Source organism: Culicoides brevitarsis, chromosome 2, assembly GCF_036172545.1.
Source record: "Culicoides brevitarsis isolate CSIRO-B50_1 chromosome 2, AGI_CSIRO_Cbre_v1, whole genome shotgun sequence".
NCBI classification, from domain to species: domain Eukaryota; kingdom Metazoa; phylum Arthropoda; class Insecta; order Diptera; family Ceratopogonidae; genus Culicoides; species Culicoides brevitarsis.
The window spans coordinates 37,947,286-37,966,657 of NC_087086.1; the positions used below are offsets into that span (position 1 = coordinate 37,947,286).

At 25.6% G+C, this 19,372-nt stretch overlaps 1 protein-coding gene across 1 annotated transcript in view; it reads right to left on the reverse strand.

The window, feature by feature from the left end:
- Window positions 1–6,748, reverse strand: part of LOC134829079 (protein scabrous) — a 66,335-nt gene extending 59,587 nt beyond the window's left edge. The window contains exon 1 of the mRNA XM_063842071.1: window positions 6,255–6,748. Coding sequence (XP_063698141.1) covers window positions 6,255–6,748 — 494 coding nt within the window. The remainder of the gene's footprint in view (window positions 1–6,254) is intronic.
- Between the last annotated feature and the right edge of the window lie 12,624 nt (window positions 6,749–19,372).

The following is a 19,372-nucleotide window of genomic DNA, read 5'->3' on the forward strand; positions in this document are numbered from 1 at the left end:
AAAGGGAATGAGGCGACAATCGTCATCCTCGTCATCGATATATTTATAAAATAAAAATAAAAAAAAAAAATTGTACAATGAGCTGTCTAGACTAATCGGATTATCACCCTTTTTCAATGGAAGCGACGATGATGAAACCTTAAGTTGGGCTATTATAAGGAAATAATGGCAAAGAGTAGGTACAGAGAAATTGACATGACAGGCGAGCGGTGTTCATTTGAAAAACAATGGAAATGGGAGGTAAAACGATATCTTTTAGCAGAATGTAATATGAAATGGTACAACGATGAGAATGAAATGAATTTTTAGGCTTTTTGTTGAATTTTGAAGCAGATTTGGATCTGTCAAAAACAGTTCAAGGATTTTTAAAATTTTAACAAAATTCATTCAATTTTATTCAAAAATTATTAATTTTTTTAATCAAATTCAAAATTTTAATTAATTTTAATTTAATTTAATTTTTATTTAATTTTAATTTAATTTAACATTATTTTAATTTAAATTTTATTTTTTAAGAAAAATTAAGGGTAAATTTAAAATTGAATAAAATTAAAAAAAAAATTAAATTAAATTAAATTAAATTTAACTAAATTTAAATTAAAAAAATTACATTTAAAATAATAAAAAAAAAATTAAATTTAAATTTAAAAAAAAATTAAATTTAAATTAAAATTAAATTAAAACTAAATTAAAATTAATTTAAAATTAAATTAATTTTAATCAAGTTTAAAAAATAATTATTTTTCATGGATATGAAACTCATACAAATTCAAAAATATTTTTTTTCTAAGTTTTTTTTTTATATTTTTTAGATTTTTTTAGATTTTTACAAGTTTTTTTTTCAAAAATTAATTTTTAATGTAAAAAGTAATTTTTTGGAAAAAAAATTTGTAAAAAGCAAAAAAATAATTCAAGTTAAAAAAAATAAATTACAATGAGTTTCATATTTAAGAATTTTTTTGTAATTTAAAAAAAAATTAACAACTACATTTATTTTTTTTTTAATTTTCAAGTTAAAAAATAACCTTAAATTTTTTTTAATTTTTTTAAATTTAAATTTATTTTTTTTTTTTTTAAATATAAATTTAATTTAATTTTTTTTTTAATTTAAATTTAATTTTATTCAATTTAATTATTTTTTTTTCTTTTAGATTCTCAAGGATCTCTAGAAGCTATTTTCTTTAAAAATTGAACAACTTACTTTCACAAATTGCCCCCTTGGATCCATTTTCCCTAACTTCAACATCCCTGATCCGACAGGTAAAAAAATTTTTCAATTAATTCACTAATCAACTTCGAATCAAGGAAGTTTGTGCAATATAAATACATTGCATCGCATGATGCACTCGTCTAATTCAATGAACTTTTAACTAATATAAAATATCATGTGGCATACTAAACATTGAGCTGAATAGAATCTAGCACGTTGTTGTTCTGCCTTGCAAACTATTTCATATAAACATTGGCCTGCCTGCCATTAGAATGCGAAGGAGAGAGGATAAAATATTGAAAAAGCAAGAATAATGGTTGTTTGTACGAAACGAACGAACCTGAAGCACACGAAGAATGTAACTCGATATTTTTTCCATTTTTTATTTAGTTTTTTTTTTGTTGTTGTTCGATCTGATCTGATCGGATAAAAACAGCGGCGTTATGAAAAGCTTTTTTTGTGAATCGTGATTCATGAATTCAGGTTAAAATCCGTTGTCTGAGTAATTTCACGAAATTGAATAGATTGGACAATCAAAAGCGTTTCAATTAAGGTCGTATTTCTCCCCCGGTTCTAACAGGAGGTACATGGCATGAAAGGAAATCAAAATAAGGATTAGATAGGTCCAGCGAGAGACGATTGAATTTTGTGCCAGACTAAACAGACAACAAAAAAGGATTACGTTATTGATTTCTAACTGCTTTCCGTTCTGATTTTTCCCTCGGCAAACATAGTCAGACAGAAACGTGCTGCTGTCACATGCAAGTATTCATTTACCACACATTTTATGTGACATGACCTGTATCTATTTTGAAAACAAATATCTCACTCTCTGTTCATCCTTGTTTGTGTTCGAATGTAGAACGAATATTCTCAGCTTACAATACAAAAGGACGAAATATTTTCCGCTTCTCATAGTGACATAAATGTTTGCATTTTTTGTGCATCCGAGCAATATTGATCAGATTTTTGATACCTGATGCTTTCGCCAAGGTCAAAACTAAACAATTTTCAAACCACGATATTTTTTTCACACGCAGCTTGCGGGATACAAACTTCCGCAATCTGTGCCTCCTTTTGATCGTTCATCATGATTTCCATATTTATTGTCGATGATTTGAAAGAAGCAATCAGCGTTTTCACAATTTCCTTGATAAAAAGCAGCAACACAAGGCACACAATCAAGGAGGAGAGATGATGATGAACAAGAGAGAGAACAATACACAATAGAAAAACATTTTCTTCCTTTTGTTGCCATGTATTTTGTGAATCGAACCGAAAAAACCTCATATACTCATGTACAATGTTTCGGTTTTTGCATTCGGAGTTTGAGTAAATGGATCCACAAACAATAAAGAAAACAACAGGTGCTAATTTACATAGTTGAATAATTCCAGCCAATACACGACGACGACGCTTCGATCGAGTAAATTTAAAGTGAATTTCTGCACATGTGTTTGTCATATTCTCCAAACCAGGAATTTGCGTGAAACCCACAAAACCATCAATACGGATCAAGTGTCTCTCTCTCGCAATGTTCGCCTAATCACCCCAACTGATTATATTCTGAATGTGGACCAAAAACCAATAATATACTTTGTTCATTTACTGTTCGTTCATTTCATGTTTCCATGTCGCCTTAACCAGATGACTAGCCATTAAATAGGAGGATTTAATCGAAATTTTAGTGCCATTTAGGATGAGGAAAAAAAATCATTCGAGAGAAACGATTCTTTTATGACTTTTTTTTTAAGCCAGTTGATTTTAATTTTCTTCGGTTACCATAATGGGCTTTGTTGGTTAAAGAAAACAATTTTCTTTCTGCCATACACACAAAAGTTGTTCAAGTTGTTCTGTTTTTTTTTTTTGAGGAAGAAGCAAATACTTGAACTTTTTTTTTTGAATGATAACAAAAAAAAAGGAGAAAAAGTTTTAAATAGATGCCAATTTATAATAAATAAAGCAAAAAATGCTGTGGTAGAAGAGTTGAGAGTAATACGACACAGCAATCATAAACTTTAACCATCATCATAATACAAAAAAAAAACGAGGTAAAACATTTAAATTGTGTATGAGAGGCGCAAGCCAAAGAAAAGCAGAGGAAAAAGTTGTGTATTTAAGTCTCATAAGTCAGCATCTTATTACCTTCTGCGTTATTGTGGAGAGAAAATGAAAAAGTTTGTTAACAAAAAGTATGAGACTCGACTTGTTTGAGAGGTTTGAAAATTACTTGAGCGCATTTTATAATTAAAAAGCTCAATAAAAATTCTAAAGACTGAAATGTCAAAATTAGGTCTAAAATTGCTCGATTTTAAAAACAAAGCATTCTTCTTATGAAAAAAATTAAAATTTTTTTAAGTCTTTTTGAAAGAAATGAACTTGGCTTATCGTTGATGAGGTTTAGTACAATCCAAAGTATTAAGGTTCATGGATTTACGTTCTTCAAATCTATTATGGCTCTAAAGAAGTCAAGGAGCTTCTCAACAATGTTCATAAATTGACATGGTACTTCGGGATATAAATTCTCGTCTTCAGTTTTTTTTCCACGGAATATCTATTATTAGGTTGCTTAAAGTCGAACATATGCTCATATTGTCTGATCCGATATTCATAACTTCTTGCAGATTGAGGAGATCATTGAGGAGAAGGTCTTCGTTGTGTTTATTATTTTTACATTTGGAGGACTTTTGAAATACATGAGTTGTTGAGTAAATTGGCAGCTTTTCTATTATAATGAATTTTGTATTTCGGCAGCTTCTGTTTATTGTATGCTTTTCGCCGTTTTAGGATTAAAGAAACTTGTCCTGATAGAAATTTGTATTGTACTTAAACTTTTGCCAAGGATTTAAGTCAAATCAAATAATCATAAGAGAAGTATTGCCCTAAAAAAAAAATAAAAAGACTTTCGTCAAATATTTCAGTTAAAAAAATTCTTACCATGATGATGTTCCATTTCTTCATTAAACAGACAGACACTCTTCAAGCCATCTCATCGTTGATTTTTTTCCAACTTTTTCGAAAACTTCTCATAACATGGTTTGGTGTTAAAAAAAAAAGAAAGTTGCGTGATGCTCGAATCTTAGACACAAAGCGAAAGAATGTTTGTTGTGGATTTATCTTTTTTCGTGTATGTCTCTACGATAAAAAACCATCGTCGACGAAGGATACCAAAAAACACAGAGACAATAAGAAGATGAGATATAAGTTTTGTCTTCTAGTCAAATCACATTGCTAATTTTATTCATAGGTACTTTTCGTTTAGTTTTAGTATGATGCAGCAGCAGCAAACGCAACAAAGAACAACGAACGAAATGAAATAGCTGGAAGGCGAAAAACGAAAAGTTAAACTTTAAATTTCAAATCATGTGCTTATCTCCTCTCCTCTTGTTTTTACGAGATGAATGTAGTTTGTCTTGAACGTGAGTCTGATGCAACGCCAACTGTAAGACGTGAACATGACAAAGTTTCCCGATCTGTATCTTTGTCATCACCTCTTTTTCGGAGCGAACAAAAGCAACTTGAGGAAAAATGAATTTCTTTCCAGATAGATGCTTCAAGATAAATACAAAAGATAGATAGGATAATAATTCAATCTTGGAGATTTGTTTGAAACACGGAAATAGATAACTTTGCGGTAAATATTCTTCCTCGTGAAAAGTTTCATCTCACATATTTATTTGGTTTCAACAAATTAATGACCTCCGAGCGATCCAACAGAACAAAACATTTTAAATAATTTGTCAGAAACAGAGAAAGATTTTCTCCGTTTTCTAATTTGAAACGACACAGAGAGACATTTTCGCACTCGTAAAAGTTGCTAATTATAAATAATCACCTGAAAATGTTAATTAAATAGATGGTTTTACACAACAATAACACACACACAAATTTTATGATTGTATAAAAGTAAAAGCTATTATTCATTTTTCACTCATACCGTTAACGCTCACTTTTAACGCACATTTTCCATTTATTTTTACGTTTCCTTGTGTTTCTTTTTCTCGCAGGCTGTAAACATTGGCGCGCAATGTGATACCATAACAGTAACATAACAATAAGATAAAAAAAAGAAGGAAAGAAAAACAATGAGAAAAGCTCTTGATAACGAAATTTCGCATTATTAAAATTGAAATTACGTTTTCGCGTATTGTTTTTGTCTTAACTTGATGGAATTTTAAGTCAACAATGTGGAAATGGAGGAATACGAGTTTCGTTGGGGAAGGAGACAAAATGCGGTGAGTAGACTTTTTATAAAAAAAAATATTAAATAATTGAGTTTTATGAAAAATTTTAAATTATTTAAATTAAAAAAGAAATTTAAATATTTTTAAACAAAAATTATTTTTTAAATAAAAATAAAAAATAAAAAATTAATTTTTAATATTTTTTTAAAAAATATTTTTAAATAATTTAAATACAAAAAAATAGTTAAAAAATTAATTTTAAAAATATTTAAAAAAAATTCCATATCAAAAAAATTTTTTTTTTCAATAATTTGAATTTTAATAATTTAAATGAAAAATTATTTTTTTTAATAATTTGAATAAAAAATAAAAAAATTAGTTATAAAAAAATTTGAAAAAAAATAAATCATATTTAAAAATTAATTAAAAAAATAAGAAATAATTAAAATATTTCCATTTTAAAAATATTTTTAAAAAAAATTATTTTTTTTTAATAAATCAAATTAAATAAATTAGAAATATTAAAAAATTAATTTTAAAAAAATTAATTTTAAAAATTAAAAAAAAATTTTTTTAATTATTTGAATAAAAATTTATTTTAATGAAATTTTAATAATTTTTTTTTTTAAATAATTTAATTACAAAAAAATATTAAAAATTAAAATAAAAAAAAATTATAAAAAAAATATTAAAAATATTTTTTCTCATTAAATTTTTCATTAATTTTCTTTCGTGATTTTTATCATTTTATCAAAAAATTATTTTTATCAAAAAAAAAAGATTTAAGAAAATTTCAACAATTGGCGACGAGGAAAATTCGAAAAAAATTTAAAAAAATTAAAAAATAAAAAAAAACTTACCGCAAATCCTCCAACTCCCTTTTGAGATCCTCATTCAAGATCTGAACGGCATTTTTCCTTACATATTTCCGCAAATTACTTTCCAACGACTTTAAATCATCCTGTCTGCGTTCCGTTAATGCCTTCAATTGTTTAGACAATAATTTAATTTGTTCATCATTCGATGATGACTGCTGGGACGCCGCTATTGTTTTTCCGTTATCGCGATCATTTTCATCATCATCATCATCGTTATCGTCGTCGAAATCGGTTTCAGCAACTGAATAGTTGTCACTATAATCATTTTCATTGCTTATCACCTCATCATCTAATATTTTGTTATTATTATTATGATTGCTATTATCGTTACTATTGTGACCAATTTTCACTTCATTAATTCCGATTGACGATTTGTTCGGCGGCAGCGACGACGGTGACGAATTCGTAATTGCGATGTTAATGAGAATGTTAAAGGTGATAATTAAAGTTATCGTTTTCCACATATTTTTTGCCATTTTTTCCCTTTTTTTTATTTATTTAAAAATTCACTGAAAAAAAACAATTTTATTTTATTTTTAATTAAAAATCGACGGGGGTGAAAAATGAACCAAAAAACCAAAAGAAAGTCGTTTCTTAGAATTTGGTCTCAATTTTCACATTCATCCCGATAATCGATCCCCTTTTTTATTTTTTTTGTTGTTAAACTTTCAACTTTATTGCACTACTTTACTATATTTTTTATTTTTTTTTTTGCTTCCTCTCGTTTAATTTTCATTCATTTCTTGTTTTGTAGTACACCCGACATTTTATTTATAAGGAACGTCTTCCTTCAATTAATGCAAAAACTTTGCTCGTTTCCGTTTCTTTATTTTTCTTATGTTGTATATTTTTTTTGTACTCCAAACGAAACAAGAAGACGAACACTTTTACACACTTTTTCTTTAATTTAATTCTATTTGATTTTATTTTCTTCTTTTTTTTATTTATTTAATTTTATCTGGCTTTGCTCCTTTTGAAATATTTTTAATGAAAAGACGTAATGAATAAATTTATTCAATTCCAAAAATTTGGTTCAATTAAAAATTTTCCACAAAAATTAAAAACCAGCAAAAAATTGTTGAGAAAGGATAACAACCTCGATATTTATTACCTTTTTGTGTTTTCGAGTACTTTAATTTTATTATTTTTTTTTTCACTAAATTAACACTTGAACTTAGGAGTGTAAAAAAATAAATTCAACCCACGTCAAAACTTTTAATAATTTAATATTTGGAGGGTGTCAACATCTTGCTCCTTTTTTCTGTATTTTTTTTTGTTAATTGTACGGACTAAAGCCTCCCTTATTTGTCACTACATTGGATAATTACTTTGCTATTTTTGTGGGTTTTCCTTTAATTCCATAAAATAATTTTCACAAATATTTTTTTTTCTGAGAAATAATTTTCATTCAATTTGTTTTTTTTTCGCGTTTCAATAAATAAATAAACAAGAAAAAAAATTTTTTTCACAATTTTTCCGTTATTCCGTTAAGCAGTTAATGAACACGTCCTGCCAAAGCGAGATACGAACATCGACTGAATTTGTTTTGTAATGCACGGTAAAGTTTATATTCCGGCATCAACACATGTTCCGTTGTTTGTCTGGATTTGTATAACAGAACGGGAGAATGAACGAAAGCCGAAAAAGTACGAAGGCGTAAAAGGTGGTTTTGTAGAAAGAAGGATATTTTTCTGTGTGTGAAGGAATGGCGCGAATGATGTTGTGAATGTAACGTACGTGAAATGGTTCATTCAGGTTTTAGGTTGGCAGTTGTGAAAAATACGATTTTTTCGCATGAAGGAAAAAATGACATTTAATTGCCAAAAAATGCTTTAAAATTTTATTATTTAATTTTTTATTAAATTAATTTTTTTAATTAACTATTTTTCTTAAAATTCATTTGAAAAATATAAAGAAATTGTTTCAAATTAATTGGAAAGAAATTTAATTTAGGACAATTAAAGTAACCATTATAAGATAATTTGACAAAGAATTTAATTTAAAAGTTGAACAAAAACCTTGAAAAAAATATTTAATATATTTTTTTAAATTAATTAATTATAATTAAATAAATCAAAAAGCTAAAATTTAATTTTTCAAAAATATGAAAATTTACAAAATATTTTTTTTAAAAAATTATTTATTTATTAATTTATTATAATGAAAAATTGATTATTTCATTAAAATTTAAAAAAATTTAATTACAATTAAAATTAATTTTAATAAAAATTCATTGAATTTTTTAAAATTTAATTCAATTCAATTTTATTAAAATTATTATAATTGAAAAAAAAAATAACCAATTTTAACAATTAATTTTTTCAATTAATTCAATTTATTTTATTTTAATTCAAATTTAAATTTATTAAAATTATCATAAAATTGAATCAATTTTTAATTTAATTAAATTTAACTTTTCTTCTGTAATTTAGAAAAAAATATTTTTAATAACTAAAAATTATTTTAAATTTCGAAATACGTGAAAGCAATTGTTTAAATAATTCAAGAAAATAAAAAAAAAACAAAAAAATTTTGAAAATTTTTATAAATATTTACAAAATAGCTTTTTTTTAATTATTTTTTTTTTTAATTTTTTAAATTCATAAAAATTATTATAATTAAAATAAATTTTTAAACAATTTTAAATAATTATTTTTTTTTTTTAATTAAATTAATTTTTTTTTCTGAATTTTGAAAATATTAAAAAAAGAAATAAAAAAAATCACAAATTTTATAAAAACTTTCAATAAAAAATTTATTTCGTTTTTAATTTAATTTAACCAATTATTTTTTTTAATAATTTATTTATTTTAATTTAATTTTTTTAATTGTTTAAATTTTTAAAAATTTATTTTTTTTTAATTTGACAAAACTTTTTTCTTAAAATTTCATATAAGAATTCTCTTAAAATTTATCATTCATTTTTTTTTATATCGAATCTCAATTTTGCAACTCTTACAAAATCTCTCCAATAACATCAATTAAAATTGCCACCTGAACGAATGCAATGAAAAAAGAACACCTTGCATGAACTCTTCCTTCGTTCATTCTCTCTACGATACAGCTCCAACTACAGATCTACGAAAAAATGAACAAACTCTGTATAACACTTTTTTTCACCTTTTTATGTTTCTTGTTTGTCCTCCTTTTGTTGTAAAAACACACATGCAGGTTCTACGACGTCGTTTAGCTGAATCGTTGATTTGAATACACATTCAATATTTTTTTGAAGACAAGAAAAGCAGATGTTTCACGTGAATATTGTTTTTGTATATTTTTTATTTTGTTCGATGAAATGATTAACAAGTGGCAGATTTACGCATGATTTTTTTTTCTTTTGAGCGAATTCAACGTTCAAGTGAATTTTATGAAAATCCTGAGAAGTTCATGAAACCTTTTTTTTGTTCGCTGTTCGAAACTTGTCAGCACGTGAGATCATTATTTCCTTCCATCACATCCCCGATCCAATAAACGTCCATTTTTATTTCCCTTAAATAAATTTTCATTTCATTTCTTGATACTTATTACACACTCAATGAACTGAAAAATGGTTTTTGATTGTCTCGTATACGTCAGGTTGTTGCAAAAAAGGAAGGGGCACATATTGGTCATATCACAACAACAACAACAATCAACCGAGTCTATCAAAGTCAGACACTCAAAGGTAAGTAAATGTACGAACCCTTATAAATTACCTTTTATATCAGACGTGCTTTGTCCTCGTCGTCATCGGATCACTTTATTTATTGTGCCGAAGAAAAAAGTCAGTAGGTAGCCATCAACCCTCATTGTTTTTATAACTCATTAAATATTTGGTGCCTTTATTTATTGTTATTATTATTTAAATTTAAATAGCATCGATATATTGATTGGGCACTCGCTTGATTAAACGATTTCGATGTCAATTTTAATAATAATAATGAATTTTTGTGTCGTCCTTTTTTTGCGTCGTTGTTGAGGAAATTGCTCAAGTGATTATTATTATGAAAAATTTTGAAGTTCTTCCTGTGCGGGTATCATTAACATGGTTGACAATTGGAGAGGAGAAGAAATGATCAGGTGTTTCCTTTAATTTTTTTAGTTTGCATAAATTTGTGTTTTTTAAGAATTTATGTCTTTATACGGGTAATTGTTATTCGTTTTTTACTTCTTAATTTAAAATTCTTGTCTTGAAAGATTTTTTTTCAGCTTGTTGATTTTACTGAAATTTTATGTAAAAAATGCTTGGTTTGGATAAATTGGAAAATAATTTAATATTAATATTAATTAATATTGAATTGATTCTGAAATTAAAAAAATTAAATTAAAATTATTTTTTTTAAACTAAAATATTTTTTGATTATTTTTTTTAAATTATTTTTTTTTTAAATTAAAATATTTTAAATTATTTTTTTAAAATTAATTTTTTTTAATAAAAATTGTTTTTTTTTAATAAAAATTATTTTTTTTTAAATTAAAATAATTTTTTTAAATTAAAATTATTTTTTTTATACTAAAATATTTTTTAATTATTTTTTTAAATTATTTTTTTTTATTTTATTTTTTTAAAAATATTTTTTTTAAATTAAAATTATTTTTTAAAATTAAAATTAAAAAAATAAAGTTAAAAATCAATAGAAATTAAAAAAATTAAATTCCAATTTTTTTTAATTTTTATTTTATTTGAATCTTAATTAGAATATTTAAATAATTAAAATAATAAAATAAATAATTAAAAACAATTAAAATTTTTTTAAAAAATATTTTCATTTTTTAATTATTAAAAAAAAACTTTCCTTCGATAATTTTTTCTATCATTTTCCCCATTTACACAAATTACTTTGTTCACAAATTCAAAATTATTGTTTTTGAAATTTTTGTGCATTTTTTTCCTCGTGACAGTCACACGCCAAACAAAAATTAACTTTTTATTGGCAAAACGAATCGCCTTTATGACATTAATTAAAATGCAAAAACACACGCTTGCTCGACGGAAAAAATACTCGCTGCTGGTCAATAATAATATTAATGACATTCAGCTGCTTGTTTTGCCAAATGCAAAACGACTCGACAACGACGATAAAGGATTAAAATTGTTGTTAAGTCCTAAAGCAAATTAAATTTATTTTTCGGAATAAAGAAATAAAAATAAAAAAGGCACACACTTAAAACTTTGAATAACGCTGAAAAACAGCAGATGCAAAAAGAACTCACTCATTCGCATTCAATATAAATAATAATTTTAATTACCTTGACCACTAGTTTTTTTTTCGTTCTTTTTACCTTCAACTGTATCTCGTTTTATTCATAAATTTGTTTTTGTTCCTTTTTGTGTGCGTACGTTTCATAACTAAGTTAGCAAACAGCACAAGGGTTATGGCAATATATCATCTGCCTCATAACCAGCCGACTCATGCATGTTTTAATGAGTATCAAATTTCAGTGCTTTTTTCATCATTCCATAGAAACTCATAGAAATGTTGCGAAAAGAGTTGATGAGCATATGTGTGTCGAACATAAAGAACGATTTGCAAAGGAACAGCAAAAAAAATTATAATGATGACCAAAATTATGCTTCTATTGATGCCTTCTGTCTAATAATAATTAGAGCTCAAAGGTTTCTTTTTTTGTGTCGTAATGTTCAATTCGTAAGAAGAACAACAACACTCCAGCTGGTCATAATCTGATATCAATCTTTTCTCCTTCTTCGCTACCTTTAATAATAATAATCATGTTAATATGTTTTCGTTTCATTTTAAGGAGTCGAGGGTGAGTGATCAATTATTATATTACTTTCATGTGAAAATATGGCTCATATGTGGCGTCAAAGTCAAATTCATCACACAAGACGTTTTTTCGTGGAAATGTTGATGGCAGAAGTTTTTTTTCCATATGAGGTAAGGAGGAGTTTTCAAAGAAATGATTGATGTGAAAATGAAGTAATATTAGGTCGTTTTTGCATGTCACAGGTATCAGATAAAAGTCACGCCAAGTATGTTTGAGGGTCAATGGAGGTTAGAAAAAGGTCTTACTAACTCTTAATATTTAGTGGATAAATAATTTTCATAGTTTCTCAATAGCATCCAACTTTTGTCGATTAGCAGCTTCATATTCCTTCAAGGATCAAATCTGAAATTTGTATTAAAATTTTCTATATACTTTGGCAAATGATCAACAGACGGTATGTCTTAATGAGACGAACTTCACTTTTTATGTAAGATATGAGATTCTAAGTGTTTTGAAGCTTTCAGTACTGTGTCATCCAACATAGCCTTCATGAGAAAAGATGTATTGTTGGAGATCATTGGGTTTTTTTCCAGTTCTACTTGTTTCATTAGTATCAGTTATGTGCTTAAGTATTCAATATGTGCTCCATTTAGTTGGTTGTAAAATAGATTTTCGTTTCGTTATCCAGCAATTTCTTCATTCGAGTCATGAAATAAACTTTCTTTGATATTTTCCTTATAAGCAAGTTGACATTAAAATTGAAGTTTTTTCGATGATCCTTCCATTCTCTTGGTAGATAGTTTTGAGTTTGTCTCAAGTCACTTTTTATGAGCTTTCTTGATCGATTTGTTCAAGAAACTTTATTCAATTGTCAAAAGCCTCTCCTTGTCATCCTTTTTGAGCATTTACGAAGAACTTGATTCCGAATTTCATTACAACTTATGTTAAATTCTGAAAAATTAAACATTTAAAATTTAAATTAATTTTATGAAATTGAAAACTTACCCTATCTACCTATTTTACCTCTCATACTCGTCTTATAAGAAAAACAACATTAATGAACTAAAGCAGCATATGAAACACGTTCAAGCGGGTACAGAGACAGATGTTCATCGTCTTCGTCATCATTTCATTGTCAAAAGCTCAAAGATAACCACACGTTTCATAGATACCCTGCGTTCACCTTATTCCATATTCCTCTTTGCACGTCTTTTACCTGCAAAATTATAAAAAAAAATCTACACATGAGCCCTTTGGCTATATATTTGTCCAAAACATACACACGACTAAACCCAAAAAAAGACGAAAGAAGAACAAGCAGTCGCGTGGCGAAAAAATGAATATTTTTATGATGTAAAATAATCTCCTACCTACCTGCGAACGTATCTACGTTGATTTATCGACTAAATGCAACATGTGGTAAATGTGATACAAAATTTTTTTTTGTTGCTGCTGTTCCTCGGTCTGATTGCGTCAATCATAATAATACGGAATCCGTTGCTGTAATAAAATTACTAAAAAATTGATGGAAAATGGTTATTGATGTGTCCTTTTATTGTTATTATTATGGGGGGTTGGTCACTTCGATGTTTGCCATGCTGCGATTGAAAAATAAAAAAAAAATGCTTTTAACCATTAAGTGAATTTTTGTGGCATAGCGTATATGTGTAATTGATAAATATTGTATTTTATCTCAGTTTTTTACGTCGTCAATTAATGGATTGAATTTAAATTTTGCATGAAGTGTCCTAGATTTAGCGAAAAAAATAAAATTTATTTTTTTTTCTTAATTGACGGAATGTTTTTGAAACTCTGTTTTAGCAGCTTTAACTTTTTTTTTTGCTTTAACTCCAAAACTTAATATACGATTAAAACATCTGCTGCAGGTGAGTTAAATCAAATAAAATGACCAAAACAGATAACTATAGCCTACGGAAAAGAAGTATACAAAGAGTTACAAAAAAACGATAGAAAAGAAAGATGGTCGAAAATAAATTTGAATTTGAATTCAATTCAATTCGGAATTCGAAAAAAAAGTGAATAGAATCGATGAACGGCTGCAAGTTATTGGTATGTATTTTTTTTTATCATGTTACCTAAGTAAGTATTGAAATCGGTTCGTTTTATTTGAACAAATCTTTAAAATAGCAAATATGAGATTTTCTTCAAAAATATTAGAAAAAAATTTTTTAAAATTTAATTGATAAAAATACTTAACAAATATTTAAAAAAAAAATTAAAAATTAAAAAAAACTAATTTTAAAAATATTTTAAAAAAATAAAAAAAAGCTTTAAAATTTTAATTAATAAAAATATAAAAAAAATTAAATAATTAAAAAAAATTAAAAATAAAATATTTTAAAAAATTTTAAAAACTATTAGATAAATAAATAATATATAAAGCAAAGTATAAAAAAAATTAAAAAAAAAATAAATAAATTATTAAAAAATATATAATAAAATAATATTTAAAAAAAAATTAAAATAAAATTAAATAAAATATATTTAGGTACCTATATAAAATTAAAAATAAATTTAAAAAATAAAAATAAAATATTTAAAAAAAATATTGGATAAATAAAATATATAAAAGAAAATTTAAAAAAAATATAAAAAAGTAAAAAAATAAATAAATTATTTAAAAAAAATTAAAAATAATTTTTAAAAATACTTAAAAAAAAGTAGAAAAAAAATATTTGAAAAAAATTAAAAATAAATTTTTAATTAATTAAATAAATTAAAAATAAATTAAAAAAAATTTAAAAAAAATTTTTTACTTACAAGGCTCTTATTTATTTATTTTTAGTTCAAAATCTCTTATAATGGAACGTCCCAAGCCCAGACATCTGTAACCTACCTCAGCAAGAACTTCCTTTGTCTTCTGCCAAAATCACTGTTGGATACCGATGCACTTTTTTAATGCAATTCCCATTCATCAACACATTTTTTTGTTCCTGTTATTCGATTCCAACTTGTCAAAAGGAGAAAAAGGCACAAAAAATCGAGAGGCGAATCCTTTTTTAATTAACTTCATGTCGTTATTCTCATCGTCGTCGTCGTCATCATTCATACCAACCACTATTTTCCGTTTTTTTTCTCACATGTGACTTCATCCTCTTAAAAAAAATCTAAAAAAAAAAAATCACAATCGCTGGACTGGACAATAGTACATCTGCTCACCTCGTTTTGCTTTTTATTCTAGTTTAGTTATTTATTGTTCTATCTCTCTGTTTCTCTCGAACTGGAAATTTGCCATCTAAATTTCTGCTTTTTTCATATATTATTATTATAAACATTCAACAATATTTTTGCCTTGAAATCAAACATGAATGATTTTTTTCATTTGGCAGAAACGCCAATGTTTGTTCGCATTTTCGTGCGTTGTTTGTGTAATGGCGTTCAAACAAGGGAGATGCGCGAAATAAAGTGCATGCACTCAAAATCGATGAATTGGCTGGAAAATTATGTCAATCAGTTGAAATATCAAGTTTATGTTTTTTTTGTCGTGTGTGACATCAAACTGACACTATTCACTCGATTAAATATTTGTCTCGAGTGTTTTGTTAGATTTTTTTTTTTTTTGACAAAAAGTAGTTCATGAGAATGGAAATTAAGATACGTTTCAGTGACATTTTTCGTGTATTTATTCAGTTTGAAAAGGTTAAATGTGTCGGATTCTGTTTCCGTGCAGATTTCGCGAACAATTCGAGATTTAATTTGACATCTGAAACTTTTTGTTTTATTTTCTCTTCGTACGCGTTAGAGTCAGATTTTTTTTTTTTTGAAAATTTTATTTGACGTTATGGATAATGTGACACTGAAAATTTAAACTAATGTAGAAAAATTTGCAACAGATTCAAATAAATGCATGCTCTTTGAATTTTAGTAAAATTGAAATGTGACGTTTTTATTTGAGTCAATTACTTGTCTTTTTATAAAAATGTACATTTACGGGTTATTGAAAGCAATAATTTTAAATTTGATTATTTTCAATCTATAAAGGAGTGAATGAACTTTTTAAATTTCATTTCAGATGATATCCAAAAAATTTTTGAAAAAATAGCAAACTAATGGAAAAATTTTATGAGTTCAAAATTATTAAAAATTAGAGCCCTCTGACAAATTTTTATCCATTTGGAGCAAGATTTGACAAAAATTGCTTTGACACAGTTTTTGACATAGTTTTTTTTGCTCTTGATTTAAAAACAAAACTATGTCAAAGAAAAAATTTTTTTTCAGTTTCAATTTTTTGGCAGTTTTGAGTTACAAAATGATTAAAAATGATAAATTAGAGCCCTCTGACAAATTTTTATTCATTTGGAGCAAAATTTGACAAAAATTGCTTTGACACAGTTTTTGACACAGTTTTTTTTGCTCTTGATTTAGTTTTTAAAACAAAACTATGTCAAAGAAAAAATTTTTTTTCAGTTTCAATTTTTTGGCAGTTTTGAGTTGAAAAATGATTAAAAATGATAAATTAGAGCCCTCTGACAAATTTTTATCCATTTGGAGCAAAATTTGACAAAAATTGCTTTGACACAGTTTTTGACACAGTTTTTTTTGCTCTTGATTTAGTTTTTAAAACAAAACTATGTCAAAGGAAAAATTTTTTTTCAGTTTCAATTTTTTGGCAGTTTTGAGTTGAAAAATGATTAAAAATGATAAATTAGAGCCCTCTGACAAATTTTTATTCATTTGGAGCAAAATTTGACAAAAATTGCTTTGACACAGTTTTTGACACAGTTTTTTTTGCTCTTGATTTAGTTTTTAAAACAAAACTATGTCAAAGAAATTTTTTTTTTCAGTTTCAATTTTTTGGCAGTTTTGAGTTGAAAAATGATTAAAAATGATAAATTAGAGCCCTCTGACAAATTTTTATTCATTTGGAGCAAAATTTGACAAAAATTGCTTTGACACAGTTTTTGACACAGTTTTTTTTGCTCTTGATTTAGTTTTTAAAACAAAACTATGTCAAAGAAAAAATTTTTTTTCAGTTTCAATTTTTTGGCAGTTTTGAGTTGAAAAATGATTAAAAATGATAAATTAGAGCCCTCTGACAAATTTTTATTCATTTGGAGCAAAATTTGACAAAAATTGCTTTGACACAGTTTTTGACACAGTTTTTTTTGCTCTTGATTTAGTTTTTAAAACAAAACTATGTCAAAGAAAAAATTTTTTTTCAGTTTCAATTTTTTGGCAGTTTTGAGTTGAAAAATGATTAAAAATGATAAATTAGAGCCCTCTGACAAATTTTTATCCATTTGGAGCAAAATTTGACAAAAATTGCTTTGACACAGTTTTTGACACAGTTTTTTTTGCTCTTGATTTAGTTTTTAAAACAAAACTATGTCAAAGAAAAAAATTTTTTTCAGTTTCAATTTTTTGGCAGTTTTGAGTTGAAAAATGATTAAAAATGATAAATTAGAGCCCTCTGACAAATTTTTATCCATTTGGAGCAAAATTTGACAAAAATTGCTTTGACACAGTTTTTGACACAGTTTTTTTTGCTCTTGATTTAGTTTTTAAAACAAAACTATGTCAAAGAAAATTTTTTTTTTCAGTTTCAATTTTTTGGCAGTTTTGAGTTGAAAAATGATTAAAAATGATAAATTAGAGCCCTCTGACAAATTTTTGATTTTTTTTGCCATTTAGTTTTTAAAACAAAACTATGAGCAAATTTTTTGGCATTTTGAGTTGAAAAATGATTAAAAATGATAAATTAGAGCCCTTGACAAAAATAGCTTTTACACAGTTTTTGACACAGTTTTTTTTGCTCTTGATTTAGTTTTTAAAACAAAACTATGTCAAAGAAAAAGTTTTTTTTCAGTTTCAATTTTTTGGCAGTTTTGAGTTAAAAAATGATTAAAAATGATAAATTAGAGCCCTCTGACAAATTTTTATTTGGAGCATTTGGAGCAAAGAAAAAATTTTTTTTCAGAATTTTTTGGCAAAAAAATGATTAAAAATGATAAATTAGAGCCCTCTGACAAATTTTTATTCATTTGGAGCAAGATTTGACAAAAATTGCTTTGACACAGTTTTTGACACAGTTTTTTTTTGCTCTTGATTTAGTTTTTAAAACAAAACTATGTCAAAGAAAAAAAATTTTTTCAGTTTCAATTTTTTGGCAGTTTTGAGTTGAAAAATGATTAAAAATGATAAATTAGAGCCCTCTGACAAATTTTTATTCATTTGGAGCAAAATTTGACAAAAATTGCTTTGACACAGTTTTTGACACAGTTTTTTTTGCTCTTGATTTAGTTTTTAAAACAAAACTATGTCAAAGAAAAAATTTTTTTTCAGTTTCAATTTTTTGGCAGTTTTGAGTTAAAAAATGATTAAAAATGATAAATTAGAGCCCTCTGACAAGTTTTTATTCATTTGGAGCAAAATTTGACAAAAATTGCTTTGACACAGTTTTTGACACAGTTTTTTTTGCTCTTGATTTAGTTTTTAAAACAAAACTATGTCAAAGACAAAAATTTTTTTTAGTTTCAATTTTTTGGCAGTTTTGAGTTATAAAATGATTAAAAATGATAAATTAGAGCCCTCTGACAAATTTTTATTCATTTGGATCACAGTTTTTGACACAGTTTTTTTTGCTCTTGATTTAGTTTTTAAAACAAAACTATGTCAAAGAAAAAATTTTTTTTCAGTTTCAAAATGAGTTGAAAAATGAAAAAATTAAATTTTGACAAAAGTTTGGAGCAAAATTTGACAAAAATTGCTTTGACACAGTTTTTGACACAGTTTTTTTTGCTTTGATTTAGTTTTTAAAACAAAACTATGTCAAAGAAAAAATTTTTTTTCAGTTTCAATTTTTTGGCAGTTTTGAAAAAATGATTAAAAATGATAAATTGGCAAATTTTTATCCATTTGGAGCAAGATTTGACAAAAATTGCTTTGACACAGTTTTTGACACAGTTTTTTTTGCTCTTGATTTAGTTTTTAAAAAAAAAATTTTTCAGTTTCAATTTTTTGGCAGTTTTGAGTTGAAAAATGATTAAAAATGATAAATTAGAGCCCTCTGACAAATTTTTATCCATTTGGAGCAAAATTTGACAAAAATTGCTTTGACACAGTTTTTGACACAGTTTTTTTTGCTCTTGATTTAGTTTTCAAAACAAAACTATGTCAAAGAAAAAATTTTTTTTCAGTTTCAATTTTTTGGCAGTTTTGAGTTGAAAAATGATTAAAAATGATAAATTAGAGCCCTCTGACAAATTTTTATTCATTTGGATGTTGCTTTGAAAGTTTTTGACAAAAATTTTTTTTTTTCAGTTTCAATTTTTTGGCAGTTTTGAGTTGAAAAATGATTAAAAATGATAAATTAGAGCCCTCTGACAAATTTTTATTCATTTGGAGCAAAATTTGACAAAAATTGCTTTGACACA